Here is a 21162-nt window from a genome sequence, read left to right on the forward strand (position 1 = left end):
GTTTTTTATTCTACTGCCGCGCTTTGTAAAATCTGGGGTATTTAAAAAATTAAATCCCGAGTAGAATAAAGGATTTGAGAAAAAAGCAAGCGAGTGCAAAGGGTTAAGTTCTCCTTATGGCAATCCTAACCCTTTACTCCCCTCGTTTTGCAGCTGGTATAAAAATGTACTTCAGGTTGTCATTTTGCAAAAGGTCAGAAATGAACTATCTTCCTTTTAGGATCCAGTATGCATAACCTTCATGGCTATTTCCCCCTTTTGGTTTTACAGCTGGAGAAAATGGCATGTAACGTCCCTAACCAAAGACAGCGGACTATGTCAACCTCTGGAGAAGCTCTGTATGAAATTCTTGGTCTGCAGAAGGGAGCATCAAATGAAGAAATTAAGAAAACCTACAGGTACAGAGGCAGTTCAATGATGACATTTTCTGTACTACTAGAGATAGTTATTTTGTGATTGGTAAGGGCCTTCAATTAAAGATATTTGCTCTCTGCTAAGACCAGGTAATCTCAGTTTGGGAGCTCATGTTCCCTGTTCCATAAACACAGGCAGTTAGGAATAGAGAGGCAGACATTGATTTTATGAAAGAACTGTCTCATGATGCTGGGCCTTAGGAAAGGGCAGCCTATGTTCTAAGCCTACAATGAGAGAGGTAGGGGTGAGAGAAGCGGGGGTTGGGGGGGTGGAGAGGAAAAGAGAAAAGGAGGAGGAGGAGGAGGAGGAGGAGGAGCAGGAGCAGGAGGAGGAGGAGGAGGAGAGATGGAGAGAGAGATCTCACTGTGAATGAATAGGAGTTGCGATTAAGCCCATAACCCATATAATATCGTTTCAACAAATCTTTTTTTTAAAGATTTTTTAAAATCTTTTTTTTATAGCTGTATTGTATGCAATACTTTTTAACTCTTCAGTTTTGATCTTTCATATCTGATCTAGTTTCAGGTTAGCTATTTTTGGGAAAATTTGAAATACCTTTTTATTTAAACCTCCAAGGATTTTTTTTAAAAAAAGGATTGAGTACAAAAATAATTTACTTATTATAGAAAAATTGGAAACTACTAAAAATAAAAATAACATATATCCATAATTCTATCTCTAATGATAATTATCACTGATATTTTTTCCTTCTAGTCTTTTTTTCCTGTTTAGATATTTTAAACTTAACCTTTTGCACTCGGATGTCGAGTGTGACTCGACACGGTTAACATCGGTAGCAGCTCTTTTTATATTCTTTGAATGTATCAATAATTTGAAATATAAAAAAATCCAAATAAATAAGTTTGTATGAAAAGAAACTCCAGTTTTTTATTCTACTGTCGCGCTTTGTAAAATCTGGGGTATTTAAAATTAAATCCCGAGTAGAATAAAGGAATCGAGAAAAAAGCAGCGAGTGCAAAGGGTTAAATTGGATTAATCTATATTCTCTTTCACTTTAACAAGGTCCTATCATAAAATTATACTTGTGTTATTAAATATTTTGATTTTTAATGATATGGATATTCTCTAATTACTGTTAGCTATTTTTAAAAACATGTACATTCTTTTAATTTTTCCCTAGAGTTAATTTCCTTGTACATAAAACATGATGTACATTTTCAATTATGTCCTTATTTATTGAGGAATAAAGTTGTGCTGTTAGAAAGAAAAATTAATCAAAATATAAATGAAAGTTTATTTTTAATCAGTTACTTCTTATTTGGCCTTGAATTAGGTTTTTAAAACTTATGGGTTTTTTTTTTTTTTTTGATGTATGTAAGTTTAGAATTTTTAAGTAGATAAATTAGTTAGTCATTTACTGTATGGATTTATTTTATCTGTCATGGTTAAAAAGCCTTCCCAATTACAATATTATAAAAATACTAGAGGCCTGGTGCATGAAATTTGTGCATGGGTAGGGTCCCTAGGCCTGGCCAGCAATCAGGGCTGATCAGGCCTTCCTTCCCCCGGCTGCCAGCTGTTGGCCGAGGCCTTGCTTAGTTCTGTGCCACCTCCTGGTGATCATTGCTCGTCATAGCGGGCGGTGGAACTCCCGAGGGGATAATTTGCATATTAGCCTTTTATTATATAGGATTAACTCATTTCTTCTAGTACATTTATGATTTTACATTTTTTATATTAAATTTTTGGTCAATTTGGAGTTTAACATGAGGAATGAAGGTCTGATTTCACATTTATTTTTTCCTAAATCACTAGCCCACCAAAATTTATTGAATTCTCTATTTTTATCTATTGATGGAAAAATTCTTTAGCTTTGTATTGGAACCTTCACTATGTGGTAAACTGTAGGACCCAAAAGGCCTTCAAGGAGCATGTGTTGAAGAATAAGTGACAATGGAGGAAATTGCCATTTGAATCCAAACAGTTTTGTAAAAACGGTAAAGTTTGATCAAAGTCAGTATCAATTTTCCAGCTTATATTTCACTTACGGTAGTGGGGAGAGAAAGAGTCTTTGCCATTTTATTGTGTTCTAGAGCTATCCAGGTGTGTGCCTGGGAGTTGCTCAGCCCTATGCCTGGATATCCTTGGATGAAGGTCACTAAATTTGACTTTTAAGGCTTTGGTGCTGAGACATTGTGCTGGGGGTGGGAGTTGGGAATTAAAGTAATTGTATTATAAGCTTAATATCTACAAAGATGTTCTCCAAATCGAGAAAAAAAGTGATGTCTAACTAACTACCTTGTAAGTTTTAAAATCCACTTTACAAATGTGACTTTTAATTGCCTTTATTAATTTTGTAAGCTAAAATTTCAGGTCATAGCCTAATTAAGGCACTAATTATGCTGAGCTGTTTGCAAGTTTAATAATTACAACCTAAAGGCTTTTCATGTAGTCAACATCTTCCTATTAATTTTGTTTTAATGTCATACAAATATTATTTTTTCAGCTGATTAGGGTACTAGTATGCTGCCAAAAGCATCTGCTTCTATCTAAATTACACATTTGTATTCTGGAAGTTATTCAAAGTGTATGAGCAGGCTGAAAAACTACTCATAATATCATTGTTATATTCAGGGATCTGAATTAAAGCAGTCAAAATGTAGTGAAATTAAAAGTCAGTGAAATTTAGTAAAATTACCAACTGTTGAATCCATACGCTGCTTGACCTCTGGTGTAATCCTTGGTTGTGCTCTTGAAAACAAGGCTGAGTTAGAAGACATTTTTTTTCTTCATTTACATTTTATTTTTATTTTTGAATAGATAATATAATCACCTGATTAAAATGAGATCAAACAAACTGGTATACAAAAAATCTCCCTCATACATCACATCTCCAAGTTCTCTCTTAGGGGAAAGCAATTCCTTGTGTACCCTTCTAGAGAGATCATCTATCTATATAAGCGTATATCCAGACTTTCTCATCTGGGCAAGACAGTACAGGTTTGTCTCTCTCTGATCCTCTCTGCTAAGCATGACTAAAAAGCCTTAGAAATAATGTAAGAGACAAGTAAAAGAGAACCCTGAAAGGTAGAAAGAGAAGATGAGTTGGTTAGGGACCACAAGCTAGAAACTGCATGTTAAATCCAAAGTAGCTGCCCATTAAAATAAAAATATATAAATAGGAATCAGAGTCTCTTAATACAACAGCCAAAATGTCCACATGAATATCACTCATTGTACCAAGAACCAAGAAAATCACAAGTTACATGAGAAAAAATAATCATCTGACTTCCACACTGAGATGAACCAGATATTGGATTTATCTTCTAAGTATTTTAAAGTAACTATAATAAAAAAAGATTCAGCAAGCAATTACAAATTCTCTTGAAACAAATGAAAAAAAAGTACAAGTTCACCAAAGAAATAGAAATTATAAAAAAAGAACCAAGTGGAAATTATAGAACTGAAAAAATAGCAGAAATGCTACAACAAACTCGAAGAGCTCTGTAGTAGAGGGAGCTGACTGAGGATAGAATCAGCGAAGTTGAGGACAGATCGAGGGAACTTAGCCAGCCTGAACAACAGAGAGAAAATAAACTGAAAATAAACAACAGAGTCTCAGGAACCTGTACGGCTATAACAAAAGATCCAACATGTATAGTATTAGAGTCCTAAAAGGGAAAGAAAGAGAATGGGACCAAAAGAGTGTTCAGAGAAATAATGACTAAAAATTCCCCGAGCTTGGCAAAATCTATAAACCTACAGATCAAGAAGCTGAGTGAACCATAAATAGGATAAATCTAGAGAAATCCATGCCAAGACACATCATAATTAAACTTCTGAAAACCAAAGACAAAGAAAATACCTCAAAAGCAGACAGAGAAATAACACATTATTTATGAGGGAACATCAATTCAAATGACAGCAGATTTTTCATCTGAAACAACAGAGGCCAAAAAGAAGTGACACAACATTTTTCAAGTGTTAAAAATAAAGAGCTGTCAACTGTGAATTCTGTATTTGGTGATACTATACTTCAGAAATTAAGGGAAAATAAAAGTATTCTCAGATAAAGAAAGAAAATGATGAAGAAAGGAATCTTGGATCATCAGGAAGGGAGAAAGGAAAATGAATGCAGAAATATGGGTAAATAAAATAGATTATCCTCCTCATGAGTTTTCTAAATTACATATGATGATTAGTATAAAAATTATAACATTATCTGATACTCAAGACAATTATATCTAAAATTGAGGAGGATAATGGGACCCAAATGGGAGTCAAGTTTCTGCACTTTACTCAAATTGGTAAAACAATATCAGTAGACTGTGATATATATATGAAAAATTTATTCAAGTAACCCACGGGAAGACAAGAAAAGGGAAATGGAGGAGTGAGAAACAGAGGGCACAAACGGAAAACAAATAATAAAATGATAGACTTAAGCCCTGACATAATAAGTATATTAAAGGTAAATGGTCTAAGCATATATTGTATTTTCCTTCCTTGTTATACAAATGGTGGTGTACTAAAACTCCTATCCTGTACTTTGCATTGTTCTCTTAACAATATACCTTGGAGATCATTCTCAGGAATGATCAGTTCATAAAAAGTTTCATTCTTTTCATATTGCAGCATCATGTACCATAACAAAGATGTCCCGTGCTTTAATCAGTTCCCTGTTGATAAATATTTAGGTTGTTTTAAATCAAGACTTCCTTTTAAAACCAACTTAGAGCTTCTCAGGAAAACACCATGGTTCCAGAAAAGACAGAGATGGGGAGAGGGAAACTATCTTTGTTCTGCCCACTTTCCAGTTTTTGCTATGCCCCTATTCCAAATTCCTGGAGCAAGGATCTAATGGACCCAGCTGGGTTAGACAGTCAGCCAAGTCTAGCTGGCTCTGACTAGAGAACTGGAATCACAAATACCCACTACCTTCGCAAGGACTGTAGGATCCAACTCTGTGGGAAGAAGAAGGGGCAATGTTCTCTAAGCGTGGGTATAGAGTTGGAAAGGAAATTACCAATATTTCTAGTTCTTTCTTCCCTTAAACACTCACATAAATAGTAGCCTCATAGACCTAGCTCAGCCCCTTCTTATGTTTATTTATAAGTCTTTATCATAAAATCTTTCTCTGAGTAAAGCATCTATTTTCATATATCATCTATTTTCCTACAATAGTATAACCATGTTTCATTTGTTAGCTGATAAATAGGAGTCCCCAGCTACCTCAGAGGGAGGCTGGGAGGAGTGACAAGAGGAAGGCTTCTGTGTCAATCCATCATGTACTGAAGCTCTTGTCTCATTGAGATTTTGTAAAGATAAATGAGATCATTTTTTTCTCAAAGTGTGTGGAGCTCTTTGTGGAAGACTACAGTGAAAATACCAGGTACAGTTATGAATGGATAGATATCCTCATCATCCTTAAAAGTCTAAAATTATCCTGCCATTTGCTGCTACTGTTCAAAAACCATTTATCCAGCATAAAGTGACGTTTTGCTCCATGTCAAAAGTGCCATATCACAGGGTGAGACTCATCGTATGAGTCTCATCCATGGCCTTCGTTATGGAATAAATCTGCCTTTCACATTGTATAGCATAATAATTCCAAGGAGCTTAAAGTTTAAGGCTCATTTAATCCAATTTTTTCATGGCTGGGTAACACCACTTAATCATAACAGTGTTTGCATGAGACAAGCAAATATTTTTCCCTATTCTCCCACTGCCTAAAAGTCTTTACTCCCCCTTTTCATGCTGTCTGAAGGAGACTCATTTTAGTTAATCAAATATACCTGGAAAGGCTAAGCGGTTACTTATCTTGCACATATTTGCTGTAACTTTAAACTGGCATGTTTCCCTCTTTCACCTAATTTAAGTAGTCTTTCTGAGGCAACAGGAATTTGAGTTAGGAAGCTGGGGAGGAAAGGGAGGGAGGAGGAGAGACACTAGTGAATGGTGGGACAACTGGCGAGAGGGTTGGTTGGTGAAATAAGAGACTCAAAGCTTGTTCTCTAATCCCAATACCAGGCTTTGGCCCTTTTCAAGTGAGTCAAGAACTTGAGTTCCCTGTAAAGTCTTCACCACCCAAGTCCTTTTAGGAGTTTCCCCTGGGAAAGTCTCCCAGGATCCAGGAATGAGTTCATCCTCATGTAGCAGTGTTGCTCCAACAAACCAAGTTTCCACCCTGTGAATGATACTGCTTTCATTCATTCACTGGGCATGTCCTTGGTCACTGCAGGCAGAACTCGGCATGCTGGGCTCTGCTGCTGCAGCTCCGCTGGTTCTCAGCTGGGCAGGGCTGCTCTGCTGCCATTCTGTGCCACTCCACCGGGCCCGGCAGGGATAGCAGGTCTCCTTGCTAAATAGTCAGTGACCAAGTCTTCGAATTACTCTTCCAGGCCAAGAAGCCACCTATGCTATTTATCTGGAGACTTGAGGGAATCACCAGTGCCTGCTGGTCTGTGCGCCACTGAGGTAGAGGCTGCATATAGGGGACAGCTCCCTCCTTCTTGTGATACCCCCTATTAGAGCCTCCAGGGAGTGTCAAAGTTTGATAGAAAAGCTCCTTCCATCTTTTCTTATAGGTCTCTTTCTAAAGGACCCAAACACATGCTCAGAGGTGAGTCAGAGATCAGCTGTAATGACCCTATACTTAGACTCTCCATCCTCTCTGACCCATAAAGCTTTGCTCCTGGGTCAAGCTCATTATGCTGGGCTCTTTCTTCCCTGAGATGGCATTCTTTTCAAGGAATCTCTGCCACCCCCAGATAGGCTTCCATCAGGCTGCCCAATGGTTCATCAGATGTGCTGCCCCAGCAGGGTATATGACATGGATTTCTTTCTGGAAGGCTCCTCAGGCTTGAAGGACTTCTGGGAGGCTGCCTCTAGGCCTCCAAGCATGCCTTGATGTGCTCAAACTCCCAGCCATGAACAGTAGGCTGAATTGGCTCAAAGATGCATGCACCTCTCTACCATAGCTCTATAACAAACAAGGCTACCTATTCTGTATTCTCCTTAGTAACTTGAATGAGGTAAATATAGTTTGCTGCTCAGCAAGCACTTTAGGTGTGTGATTAGATCCTTCTTTTCTTGATATTGACTGGTACATAAAAATCCTTCAGTCCAAAGTCAGTAGATGTTGATCTATACCTCATATTGCTACCTGATTATAGCAGAAGCCAAGAAGGGTGATGAGAGCACTTAGCAGCCCCTAGTATATCTAGAATCTCTCACAATCATTAATGGCTTTCTAGCAGCCAGTTCTGTTCATTATTCAACAAATATTTATTGAGCACCTACTATGTGCTAGGCCAGTGGTCGGCAAAATCATTAGTCAACAGAGCCAAATATCAACAGTACAACGATTGAAATTTCTTTTGAGAGCCAAATTTTTTAAATTTAAACTTCTTCTAACGCCACTTCTTCATAATAGACTCACCCAGGCCGTGGTATTTTGTGGAAGAGCCACACTCAAGGGGCCAAAGAGCCGCATGTGGCGCGCGAGCCGCAATTTGCCGACCACAGTGCTAGGCAAACAGACAAAATCCCTGTACTCCCGAAGTCTATATTCTGGGCTGGGGGAGTAGGGAAGCTTAATAATAAGTAAATAAGTAAAACATACAGTCTATCGGATGTTGTGAGTGCTGTGCAGAAAAGCAAAGCAGGTAGGAGGTGCTGGGAGTGGTGCTAGAAGTTACATATTCTCTTCAAGGTGTTCCACATAGATTTTAACACCCAAATCCCTTGGTTGCAGTGAATTCTAAGCATAAAGTAGAAGTTAAGAGCACAGGGTATGAATTCAGAAAGATCTGGATTTAAATCCCGTCTCTTAGCCTCACTTTCTTCAAAATACAGATAATATACTGAGCTCAGAGGACTGCTGAGGATTAAGTGAGAAGATACATGTAAAGTGTTTAGCCAAGGTCTGGCACATGGGTACTGGGAGATACAAAGAATACTTAAGAAGTCATACAAAAAATACACAAGAAGTAATAGAAATAGCCCTGTAGAATGGCATTCTTCAAACTAGTTAGGGCTTGGGTGCAAGGAAACTGTTTTAGGAGTATGTGTATATGGGGGGGGGGGGGGGGGAGGAAGGGGATATTTAGATTTCTGTGACATTTAAATTCCATTGCATACATTTAAAAGTGTATTAAAACTGTTTTATTTTAACATGCCAGTGTTTGTACTATGCTGAAAATTTTGTACTCTTTGCATCTGTTTATTCTCATAAAAAAATTTTAGATACTGCCCTGGCTGGTATGCTCAGTGGTTAGAGTGTCAGCCCACACACTGAAGGATTGCAGGTAAGGGCATGTATCTGGGTTGCAGGTTCAATTTCTGGCCCCAGTTGGGGTGCATGTGGAGGGAGGAAACCAATCAATGTGTCTCTTTCACACTGATCTCTCTCTCTCTCTCTCTCTCTCTCTCTCTCTCTCTCTCTCTCTCTCTCTCTCTCTCTTCCTCTCTCCTTTCCTCCCTCCCTCCCTCTCTCCTAAAAATCAAAGGGAAAAATATCTTCGGGTAAACATTAACAAATAATCAAACAAAAAAATTAGATATCAAGTTTAGAATGTGGAGAGAATGATCTCTCAAAATTTTAAGGGGCATATAAGCAAAAAGTTAGAATCAGAGAGGGAATGCGGGAGAGAGGGAGGGAGGGACCCAAACATTACACCCAAAATGATTACAAGGGGTTGGGGGAAGGAGGCCTGTGGGGGCCTTCTTTGAGGCCCTCCATGTGCTCCCTGGCCCACTGTGATGTCCAATCAGAGCATCAGAGAGGTTTTAGTTCCTTCCTTTCCTGCCTCTCCCACTCCATCAGTTCTCTGAGGGAAGGCACTGTGCTTTGTCTTCCTCACACTTCCAGCCCTAGCACCATGCTAATGGTACCAAATGTAAGAATAAATTGGTCAGCAAATAGATTTTTGCCTCTGTTTTCTCTCTTTGATTATATTCTCAGTTTCTTCAGGATCATTCTCAAAGGTTTTGTCACCTCGCTGGATAGGGAGTCATTTACTGACCCAGTAAACAGAGAGGGCAGACCAGCAAGGAAAGGCAATGGTTTCAGTCTGGGACCTGCTCACTTTGTATGGTTGTGGGACCTTCCAGTGAGAAGTAGTTAGTGGATAAGGAAGGGAAAACTGTAGAAAATACAGCCAGTTGTGCAATTTGGAGAATTTGAATCTTGAGTATTCAAAATCTCATGTGTAACTTCAATGTTAGTTTTTATTTACACTGATATGTACATTATTGAAGTTAGATAAGAACAAGGAATTGGATGCCTAAAAGGGAGGCTGACTGCTTTCCCTTGGTGCAAGAAACTAACAAAATGCTGACCTACTTTCTGAATGAGATCTAACTCTCCCTTAACATATCAGAGACCATAAAATCAGAGTGAACTAGTTTTATACATCAGCACCTGGATCTCTGTGCCTCATTGATGAGCTTAGTTTCTCCTTGTTGGCAAGGTCCCAAATATCCTGGTATAGAGCAGCAGTAATTAAATTGATTCTTCTATTTCATTCAATTTCACATGGAACTTTCTGGAATTCATCTTCCATCTCTAAAGAGGTGAGTTGCCTCAGAGTAGACGAAAGTGAGTCAAAAGTCATTTTCACAAGGATCAGGAAGGAGTGTCATTTCCATAGTGATTTGTGGCAACCCCAAGTGGTGGTGCTTTTACCCATCTTTATTAGCAATTACAGGTCATAACAGAGGCTGATGATGAATAAAGTATAAATGTCAGGGGAATACATAGCTAATAGAAGAATGGTAAATATTTACAAGGCAAGATGATGATTCAAGCTCACAAGATAAATTGAAATTAATCTCTATCAAGCACTAATTTGTTTCCTGAATTCTAAAACCTTCCACTAACAACAAGAGAATATGAGGCTAAGTCAGAGTTATCTTCCAGCTCTTGCATACCCTCCCTTCTCCCATGGCAAATTTTCCTCTTGATCTTCTTATTTATTCATGCAACTTCAACTTCGTTGTTCCTGGGCACAAGAATCGTAATGATCAATGACTTCTTTTTCACTCATTTACTCAATACCTATTTAGTATTGGATACTTACTCATATTATACCTATCCATATCTATAGTTTGTACCATTTAAAGAGTTTATCTTCTCTAATAAAATGGTAATATGCAAATTAACCATCACTCTGCTACATAAGCCACGCCCACCAGCCAAGCCACGCCCACCAGCCAATCAGGGCAAGTATGCAAATTAACCCCAATCCAAGATGGCTACAGCCACAGAGAGCAAGGTTTCCCAGGTAACAGAGCAAGCCAAGCTTTCCATAGCCGTTGCAGGCCTAAGCCTCCACTCAAGCTACAAAGTTTCAATTATAGAAGGTAAACAAATTCAAACAAATGGCGGCAGAATGGAGCTTGAGAGAGCAGGCCAGGGTTGCCGGCGGCAACAGGGGAAGCAAAGCTTTCCACACACCCTGGCTGGGCCCACCTGCTTAAGGCTACAAAGTTTCAATTGTAGAAGGTGAATTAACTGCCACAGAGATGGCTGCCGCCCCGGAGGGAACAGCAGGCTTGGCTCCGCTCCAGGCTACAAAGTTTCAATTGTAGAAGGAAAATAAATCCCAGATACCAGGGCCTCTGCTTGGGTTGCCAGGGGGCATGGCCAGCCTGCAAACCACCACAGGCCCCTCGCTCAGGCCGCCCCATGCCCCAAGGGAACCCCACCCTGATCCGGGACACCCTTCAGGGCAAACCAGCTGGCCCCCACCCGTGCACCAGGCCTCTATCTTATCCAATAAAAGAGTAATATACAGATTGATCATCACTGCAACACACAATATAGCTGCCCCCATGTGGACACAAGATGGCCACTACAAGATGGCCAGCAGGAGAGGGCAGTTGGGAGGCACCCGGCCTGCAAGGGAGGGCAGTTGAGAGGGACCAGGCTTGCAAGGGAGGGCAGTTGGAGGTGATCAACCCTGCAGGAGAGGGCAGTTAGGGGTGACCAGGCCGGCAGAGGAGGGCAGTTGGAGGTGATCAACCCTGCAGGAGAGGGCAGTTAGGGGTGACCAGGCTGGCAGAGGAGGGAAGTTGGGGGCAAACAGGCTGGCAGGGGAGCAGTTAAGCATCAACCAGGCTGGCAGCGGAGTGGTTAGGGGGTGATCAGGCTGGCAGGCAGAAGTGGTTAGGGGCAATCAGGAAGGCAGGCAGGCAAGCAGTTGGGAGCCAGCAGTCCTGGATTGTGAGAGGGATGTCCGACTGCCCGTTTAGGCCCGATCCCGGTGGGATCGGGCCTAAACGGGCAGTCGGACATCCCTCCAGGAGTCCCAGATTGGAGAGGGTACAGGCTGGGTTGAGGGACAACCCCCCGCCGTGCACGAATTTCGTGCACCGGGCTTCTAGTCTTATATAAAGTTAGATTTAGTAAGGTTTAAAAGATGCATACTGAAAGACAAGCCAAATAAAGGAGTCAGTTGTGGATAGAATAGATTAACTTGATCATAGGATTCATATTAATCATTTAAATGAAAGTTGATGCTTCATTCCATCATTCATTCCTGTCCCAGGCACTATGCTAGGCTCTGGGATTACAATTATAAGTAAACCATGGTTACTGATCTCATGTAACTTGAAGTCTAGTGGATGAAACAGAAATTAATCAAATGATGACAAAAATGAGTGCCCAATTACGGATGAGATGCAGTGCCCTGGAGGAAAAAGCATGGTTCCACAAGAGTATATGACAAAGACAGCTGATCTGGACTAGGGATTAGAGAAGTCTTCCCCAAGAAAGTGAATGCAGTCTTAATTTTGGTAAAGTTTACATGATGATTTGTAGTCATTATTACATTTGATTCTCACATTTCTGTATTATAGGTACTTTTATTGTCTTCATTTTATACTTGAAGAAACAGGTTTGGAAATGTAGGTTAAGTAGCTGTCACACACAGTAAGTACTGGCACTTGGGTTGCTTTACTCCAGAGCCCACTGCTCTTAACCATAACATTTCTGAGTTTAAAACAACTGCCATGAATCCAAAGGATTCAAAGGCCAGAACCTGAGTGATGGGCCATATTGGAAGATGATGCAAAGGTCAATATCTGAGAAGGAAGCCTGGAGATAAAATTCAGGGTTCTTAATCCCAGGCTGGGATTTAAATACAGAAGTAGAGAAAGGATCCAGAATGAGCACCAAGCTTTAAGTTCAAGACAGTGTGAGGAAGTGGGGTCACTCTCAGCAGTCCTAGGGAATGACTGCACATACCAGGTAACGTGACATCTTTCCTTGCATTGAGATAGACGTGGATTCTGGTATCTACTAGCAAAGTTCATATTATACATCTAATGGTTAAAATAGGTAGATCCACAAGGGAGTCCTTATTGGTCCTAAGGTAATGTAATGCACCTCTTGCAGCAATACGACTAAACTGAACTGCTTCTTAAGTCATCTTTTGATTTTAAAAAATCATGGCTTTACTCAAAAGATGTTACTTCCATATACCCTACAAACTTTAGCTATGCCTGATGGACTTGGTGCTTAATAACTAGTTGGTGAATAAATGCATGTATGAAAGCATAAATTAATAAATCAGCGAGAAAAAGCAATGCTTCCTGGGTGCTTTAGCAATGGGGGTCAAACCAAATAATCTAATACACCCATAAGGAAATTATGTGAACATAAATTTGAAAGCAAGAATATGAAGATACAATACTGTTTGACCTCAATGAAAACTGTTACACCTATTGCATACCAAAATGTCCCTTAAGTCTGCTTTATGTCTATCAGTAATCTTAAAACAAAAGCATCTATAACAATAAAAGCGTAATATGCTAATTAGATCAGTGTCCTTCCAGAGGTCCTTCCGTCCTTCCGGATGAAGCCAGGGCTGCGAGGGAAGCCTAGGTCCTGGGTGCCAGAGGGAAGTATGTGCCAGCAGCCAGGGGAAGGAAGGCCTAGTAAATAATAAGAGTATACTTTCAAAGGGATATGTTTCTATAAATTTTAATACATTTTAGTGAAATTGATATTAAAACTATTGAAAGGTAGTGATGTCAGTGAAAATGATGGCATAAAAAACTCCAAATTTCTGATCCTTCATAAAAGCTTCTAAATATCTGAAAAAAGCTGTCAGAATAAACCTTTTCAGAATCTGGGAAAACTAACCAACTATAAGACATTGTAGAAAGAAATTGAAGAAAACACAAACAGAAAGATATTCCATGCTCATGGATTGAAATAATTAATATTGTTAAAATGTCCATATTGCCCAAAGCAATCTATATATTCAATGCAATCTCTATCAAATTCCAAAAGCACTTTTCACAGAAATAGAACAAAGAATCCTAAAACAGGTATGGAACCACAAAAGACCCCGACTAGCCAAAGCAATATTGAGAAAGAACAAAGCTGGAGGCAACACGATCCTTGACTTCATACCTTATTATGAAGCTATAGTAATCAAAACAGTATGGTATTAGCAGAAAAACAGACATACAGATCAATGAAAAGAGCCCAGAAGTAAATCTGCTTGTATAGTTCACTTAATTTATGACAAAGGAGCCAGGAATGTACAATGGGGAAAGGACAGTTTCTTTAATAAACTGAACAGCCACATGCAAAAAGAATGAACTGGACCACTATCTTACATCATACACAAAAATTACTTCAAAATGGATTAAAGACTTGACTGTAAGAGCTGAAACCATAAAATTACAAGACGGAAACACAAGTGGTAGGCTCCTTGACATCAGTCTTGGTGATGATTTTTTTTTTTTGGATTTGACACCAAAAGCAAGACAACTAAAGCAAATATAAACAAGTGGGACTATATCAAACTACAATGTTTCTGCAAAGCAAAGAAAACCATCAACTAAATGAAAGGGCAACTTACTGAATGGGAGAAAATATTTGTAAGCCATATATCTGGTAATAATTTAATATCAGATATATAATACATACAACTCAATAGCAAAAAAAACAAAGACAAAAACCCATCTGATTAAAAAATGGGCGAAGGAGCTGAATAAACATGGTTTTCCAAAGAAGACATATAGCTGGTACATGAGGTGCTCACTATCACTAATCATCAGGTAAATAATAATAGCAAGTGGCATTTTAACTTTTCAAAAGTTTAAGTATTTTTAACTCTCATATTAAAAACATACTCAAGCATAATGCCTCATAAAGTCAAGTAAAAATCTGGGATTATTTGCCAGGAATCATTGAAGTACAGTGGAGTCACTGTCTTGACCGCCACTAGAGGTCAGCACTTGACTCTCAATGTGTTTCTACATGATGGAAAAGACCAATTCCCTGAAACAGATCCCCATTTATGGTTCCTATTGTTATCTCATGCAATCTGTCTTGAATCACAAATGTGACTGTGGATCCAAGACAACACCCAATTTCCAGGGGGAGATTATCAGATATTCCATCTCTAAATTTGAAGAAATCATAGGACTGTGTAATGTGCCTTCAGGGGGCCCTTTGCTTTTGGTATGGTTCAATTACTTGAGTTGTACATTATGGTATCAGGTGTTCAGAAATAATTTTGTAGCAGAGGTAGTACTGGTATCATTATTTGCTATTTAAATTCTATTCTGTCCCTTGACTCTACACTAATCCTGGACCAGTGGATCCTGCTTCCTTGAGCCCCATTAATACTCTCATTTCAGCTCTCAGTAGCATATTGCTTTTTTTTTTTTTTTTTTGAGCTTTTTGTAGGGAGTGAAACTGTCCTGGGTACAAATACATGAAATGTTTGTAGGGGATTTGAAAGACTTGAGGGCTGGTCAAGGGAAAAGATGTGACCAAGAAAGCCAGTAACACACAACATGCTTTATTGAGCGGTGCTTCCACAGGATCAAAGGAGAGGGGAAGCCCCTCACGGAATGAGATCTTTCAGAGACTAACAGCATGGGGCCACCCTCAGAATGGGAAACGGGCAAAGGCACTCCCAACAGAAGGAGAAGGTGGGAAGGAGACTCACTGTCTAGGTGATGTCACTCAGAAGCTTAGTGAGAAGTCTTGAAGTCAGAGAGCTCCAATGGGCCATGGCAGCTTGAGTCTTATAACCACATGGTTGTATCTTATCAATGGCCAGCAGCTGTAGGGTGAGGTCTTGCAATATATAAAGCAGGCAGGCTCTAAAAAGCTAACAATCTTCTTGTTTGGGTTATTTTTAAAATACTTGAATGTATAAAAATTGGAGTTTGACACCAGTAGGCTTTTGAGCTAATGGGTCTTAGCCTGCAATAAAGAAGCAAACAAAGGCCTGGCTGTTGTGGCTCAGTTGGTTAGAGCATTGTCCCATGCACTGAAGGTTGCAGGTTTGATTCCTGGTTAGTGCACATACCTAGGTTGTGGGCTCGATCCCCAGGTGGGGCCCCTATGGGCCACAACCAATCAATGTATCTCTCTCAATTGATGTTTCTCTCTATCTCACTCCCTTCCTCCCTCTCTAAAATCAATGTTTTAAAAAGGAAGCAAAGGAACAACATAGGGGTCAACATAGAGGTGCTTTGGCTCATTTATATAACAGTGGTTTCAAGTTTTTTGCACAGTTTATATTTGAAAGGAGAAAACATAAACATAAAAAGTAAGAAGTTTCTGAATTAAGACTTTCTGAGTATCACTGGCTAGGTAATTTGTACCAGTTCTCCCTTCTGCTGAGAACAACTAGAAAAACTAAAAAGGAAAGTAAAGGAAAGTTCTATTTCTAAATATACATCTTAAAATCATTTGAGAGTAAAGATTTATTGCTGACTAGGTCATAATATGGGAGAAAAGAAGCTGAGAAGCTGAGCAGGACTCTACAAAGGGGGAAAAGTTTTGGACCCTAGCCCAACAAGAATAGGAATCTTGCAATTCTATTTAGACTCCCAAGTGCGGCACCCCAAGAGAAAGGGCAGCAAGGAAGTAAACCATCTGTGGTTGACAATGACTTTAGTGAGCCTCTCAAACTATGCCCCCTGGTATTCATGTCTTTGTTGAGTCCTTTTGAATCTGGCTGGTTCTCTGACCTGATTTAACCCATAGAATGTGGCAGAAGTGATATTTTACTAAAACATTAAAAGTTCTAGCAGCTTCTACTTTTGCAATCTGGCTTAAGCTAGCCACTGAAAAAAATATGACTACCCTGAGACCATCATGTTGTGAGGCAGCTCTCCTAGCCATGTGGAGAAGCAAGTCCCCAGCCCACAGCCCCAGCTGAACTCTAGCAGCAGCCAACACCACTTCCCAGCAGGTCAGCAAGGCCACCTTGGAAGCAGATCCTTCATCTCCAATTGAGCAGTCCTGGCCAAAGCCAGATACAGCAAGAAACGTGTCCCCACCAAGTCCAACCCAATTACAACATTGTAGGCAAATAAGTAAAATGCTTGTTGTTTTAAGCTACTAAATTTTACTGTAGTTTTATTACACATACAAAGATCATGGAAACATCAGCATTGCATGGATTGTAATCAAACTTTGAGCCATTGGTTGACCAAGGAGATCTCAATCCCTAATATTGGATTAAAATGATCCCAATTTTGTAAGTGCCTCCAGACATCTGAAAGTAGGAAATAAAAATATGTCTGGTATAAGATAACATCTTAGTTCTACAAATACTTCTTTAAAAGTTTTTAAAATAGATATCTGGCACACAGAGATGATCAAGTACTTAAGCCAGACAATATGAACAAGAATAGCAGAAATGAGAAGAGAAAATAACAGAATTGTGGAAACCTCAGGTATTAAAATGATCAGATGTAGATTTAAAAATAACTATCAGGATCAAGAAAGATAAATTACAACAATGAGAATTTTCAGAGAGAATTGAAAATTATGAAAATATTTCAGATTTTAAGAATAAACAGGTAAGTTTTATAACTAAAAGATATAATGACCAAAATCAAGTACTCAAAGGTACGGTTTAACAGATTAGACAGCTGACTGGAAGATAGGTCAGAAAAAAATAGAAAGAATTAGAAAAGGAGAGGAAACAATGCAAGAAAGATAAAATACATAGAGGATCCATTAACATGGCTTTTGATAAATGCAATTGGAGTCTGAAAGGAGAGTAGAAAGAGAATTAAGGAGAAAGCCATTTGAAAGCATAATATATGTGAACTTTCCAGGTTTGTGAACGATATCAATCCCTAAATACCAGAAGCCCAGTAAAAGCCAAGCAGAATAAAAAATATATATATACCCAAGCATATCACATAAAAAGTGCAGAAAATCAAAGAGGAAAAGCCTGGCATTCCAATCCCATGGAGATAGATTTGGACTAGAGCTAGAGCAACATGGTCAGAACCAAGTCTTAGGTGACTCAGAAACTGGTAGAGTAGCAGGTAGATCTCACCTGAGTGTTAGGTGGTGTAAGGAAGAGAACTGGGAGGAACATTACAATTCTTAGAATTATTCCACTGCCTCAAAATAGATAGCTCTTGGGGGCCTTAGGAAACCACAGCTACAAACCTATGTTTGGCTTATCTGTCACTCACTGAATTCACTATGCATTTCAGTTTATAGCTGTCATTGGATTTTGAAGTAGAAATAAAAATAAAGGCATTGTTGCTACTTCTAATATTAGTTATAGCTATACCAGTTTAATAGGTGACTAATGGGAGAGAGAGATTTAGAATTATAGGCTCTGATTTAATATGTCACTTTCAAGTATAAAATTAGAAATTATAAGAAATATATTTAAAATAAGTGAGTAAAGGTACATTTAAATGTACTCCAAGCACTTCCTTTCAACCCTAAGTTCTACATGTTTCTTGCTCCATAGACAATTCCCAAGGGGGTGGGTCACTGATCAACTATCTCCTTGAGCAATTGTGTAATTCTGGCAGCTGTCTCGGCTAGCCATATTTCCAGAGGATTCCTCAGAGCCAAGAGTATCTGCCAAGAGGAGTCAAAATGCTGCTGGCAACCACGAATTGGACTTGTTACAAATGGAGGTGTTCCAGCTCTCTGACTTTGCCAACTCCATTGTTAGAGGAATGTGATAAATGGTTGAGAGCATCTGCCCTTGTGAGCTGACAAAGAACCAAGCGGCTTAAAGTATGATAGGAAGCCAGGCTTCTCTGGCCAGCTCTTGGGCGGTGTGTATCAGTCTACAACTGAACACTAGAAACAAAGAAACGTATGTGAAGAGCCATTTTCCAGGGATTTCTTTGTTTCTAAGCAGAAGTTAACAGCTCTTGCATTTGACTGGTCTGGACATGATCTCTGGAACTAGTAGGGAAAATGCTGCAATTGTATTCCAGGGCACAGAGTGAGAATTCCAGGAATATTGAGCCATTAAAATTAATGTGCTTAAAGAATCCACATGAGGTTTTTTGATGATGAATGTTGTATCATGAAAGTTTGAGGACTTTTTTCCTTCCTTTTCCCCCTTCTAATTTGTCATGAGCCATTTAAGGGAACAAACTCTAAACTTTCAGCTATTAAAACAAAAAACAAAACATAGAATCGCCTATAATCCCAATGTACATCTATAAACCCAGTTAATTGTGCTTATAGATATAACCTTCCATTTTCCTTTCTATTCTACTTATTTTTATGCTTTATTTTCCCCTATATAATGAAATATACACAACTAGAGTCCTGGTGCATGAATTTGTGCATGGGTGGGGTCCCTCGGTCTGGCCGGTGATCAGGGCCATCTCGCTGGGGGGAGGAACCACAGGAGGTTGTCCAGATGCAGGAGGTTGGCTGTGGGAGTGCACTGACCACCAGGGGGCAGCTCCTGTGTTGAGTGTCTGCCCCCTGGTGGTCAGTGTGCATCATAACCATCGGTCAACCAGTCGTTCAGTCATTCAGTCGCTTAGGCTTTTATATATATATACTAGAGGCCCGATGCACAAAGATTCATGCAAGAATAGGTCTTCCTTCCCCTGGCTGCTGGCACCAACTTCCCTCTGGCTGCTGCCAGGCAGGACCTGGGCTGCTTCACTCTGGCTGCTGCCAGGCACCCAGGACCTGGTCTGCTTCACTCCTGCCACTGCCAGGCACTTGGGACCCAGGCTGCTTCATTCCGGCCACTGCCAGGCACCCAGGACCTGGGCTGCTTCGATCCAGCCACCGTCGCCACCCACCAGGGGCGTGCTCTGAGCTGCGCCACAGCCACTTGGAGCACGCCTCCACCCCTGGTGTGTGTCCACTGGGGCTGGGGGTGGCACACAGTCCCCTCCCACCCATCTGCACGAGCAGCTCCTCTTGAGCAGTCATGATGCATCCTCCTCCTGAGCTGGTCATGACCGTTATAGCATCCCGGCCTAATTTGCATATTACCTCTCTCCGCCCCCCCCCTCTCTCGCTATATATATATATCCTATATAATAAAAAACTAATATGCAAACCGACCAAAGGGTGGAATGACCAGTCGCTATGACATGCACTGACCACCAGGGGGCAGACACTCAATGCAGGAGCTGCCCCCTGTTGGTCAGTGCGCTCCCACAGTGGGAGTGCCACTCAGCCAGAAGCTGGGCTTACAGCTGGAGAGCACAGCAGTGATGGCAGGACCCTCTCCTGCCTCCACGGCAGTACTAAGGATGTCCAAGTGCCAGACATCCCCTGAGGGCTCCCGGACTATGAGAATGCTCAGGCCAGGCTGAGGGATCTCCCCAAGTGCACGAATCTCGTGCACTGGGCCTCTAGTATATATATATATATATATATATATATATATATATATATATATATATATATATATATAAATTATAAGAAATATATTTAAAATAAGTGAGTAAAGGTACATTTAAATGTACTCCAAGCACTTCCTTCAACCCTAAATTCTACACGTTTCTTGCTCCATAGACAATTCCCAAGGGGGTGGGTCTATATGTATATATAGATTGTCTGTGTGTGTATAGATGCATGTGTTTATGTGGGGGGGGGGGTTGCATGTCAAAGTAACCAAAGATTTCTATATAACTAAATCCCAGTGATCAATTCTTAATCCTCATCATACCTAACTTGTCAATAGCATTTGACACAGCTTACCTTCTTCAAAACCTTTGCTCAACTGGACCCCAAGATCCCATATTCTCTGGATTTTTTCCTTTTACAACATTAGTCTTTCTTTTTGTCATCTCCTTTGCTGGTTCCTCCTTCCTAAAGTTCAGTCTTTGGACTGCTGTTGGACCTACTCTCTTGGGAATCTTTTCCCGTTCCATGACTCTAAATACTATCTACCTGCTGAGAACTCCCAAACGTACCTGTCCCATAATTCTCATGTGAACTTCAGGCTCATAGATCTCTCTACCTCCATCTCCACTTGGAAGTCTAGTAGGCATCTCAGAGGTGCCCAAAAGAGAATTGCAAATCCTAGCAAACCATTTCCCACTACAAAAAAAAAAAAAAATGTCTTGCAAACCCTTTAACAGTAACTCCAAATTTCCCATTGCTCAGGCCAAAATTTTGGTGCATCCCTGGGTCCTCTTTTTCTTTCACATTTCACATCCAATCCAGCTAGTCTTCAAAATACATCCAGAATCCAACCACTTCTCATTACATCCTCTACACTACCACACTCGTCTGAATCACTATAAACTTCTAAAAGAGTCTCCCTGCTTTCACCTTTGTCCTCTCCAAGACTGGTTCTTCTGAAACTAAAGTCAGATCATACCACTCTCCTCAAAACACTCCAATGGTTTCCCACATTACCTAGACCAAAAGCCAAAGTCCTTACAAGGGCCTAATAATAATCTGTGTGCCTTACTTCCTTAAGTTTAAAAATATATAGGAGGCAGCATATTGGTGGTTAAGAGCATGTGCTCAGGGTTAGATTGCCCGTCTTCAAAGTC

General features: G+C 40.0%; 1 protein-coding gene across 1 annotated transcript in view; it reads left to right on the forward strand.

Moving 5' to 3' along the window:
• Window positions 1-270: 270 nt before the first annotated feature.
• Window positions 271-21162, forward strand: part of DNAJC5B (DnaJ heat shock protein family (Hsp40) member C5 beta) — a gene marked incomplete at its 3' end in the record, with an annotated part of 32536 nt that continues 11644 nt past the window's right edge. The window contains exon 1 of the mRNA XM_079795929.1: window positions 271-398. Within this exon, the coding sequence (XP_079652055.1) occupies window positions 280-398 (119 nt within the window). The 5' untranslated portion in view covers window positions 271-279. The remainder of the gene's footprint in view (window positions 399-21162) is intronic.

Source organism: Cnephaeus nilssonii (genome assembly GCF_951640355.1).
Source record: "Cnephaeus nilssonii genome assembly, chromosome: 18".
NCBI lineage: Eukaryota > Metazoa > Chordata > Mammalia > Chiroptera > Vespertilionidae > Cnephaeus > Cnephaeus nilssonii.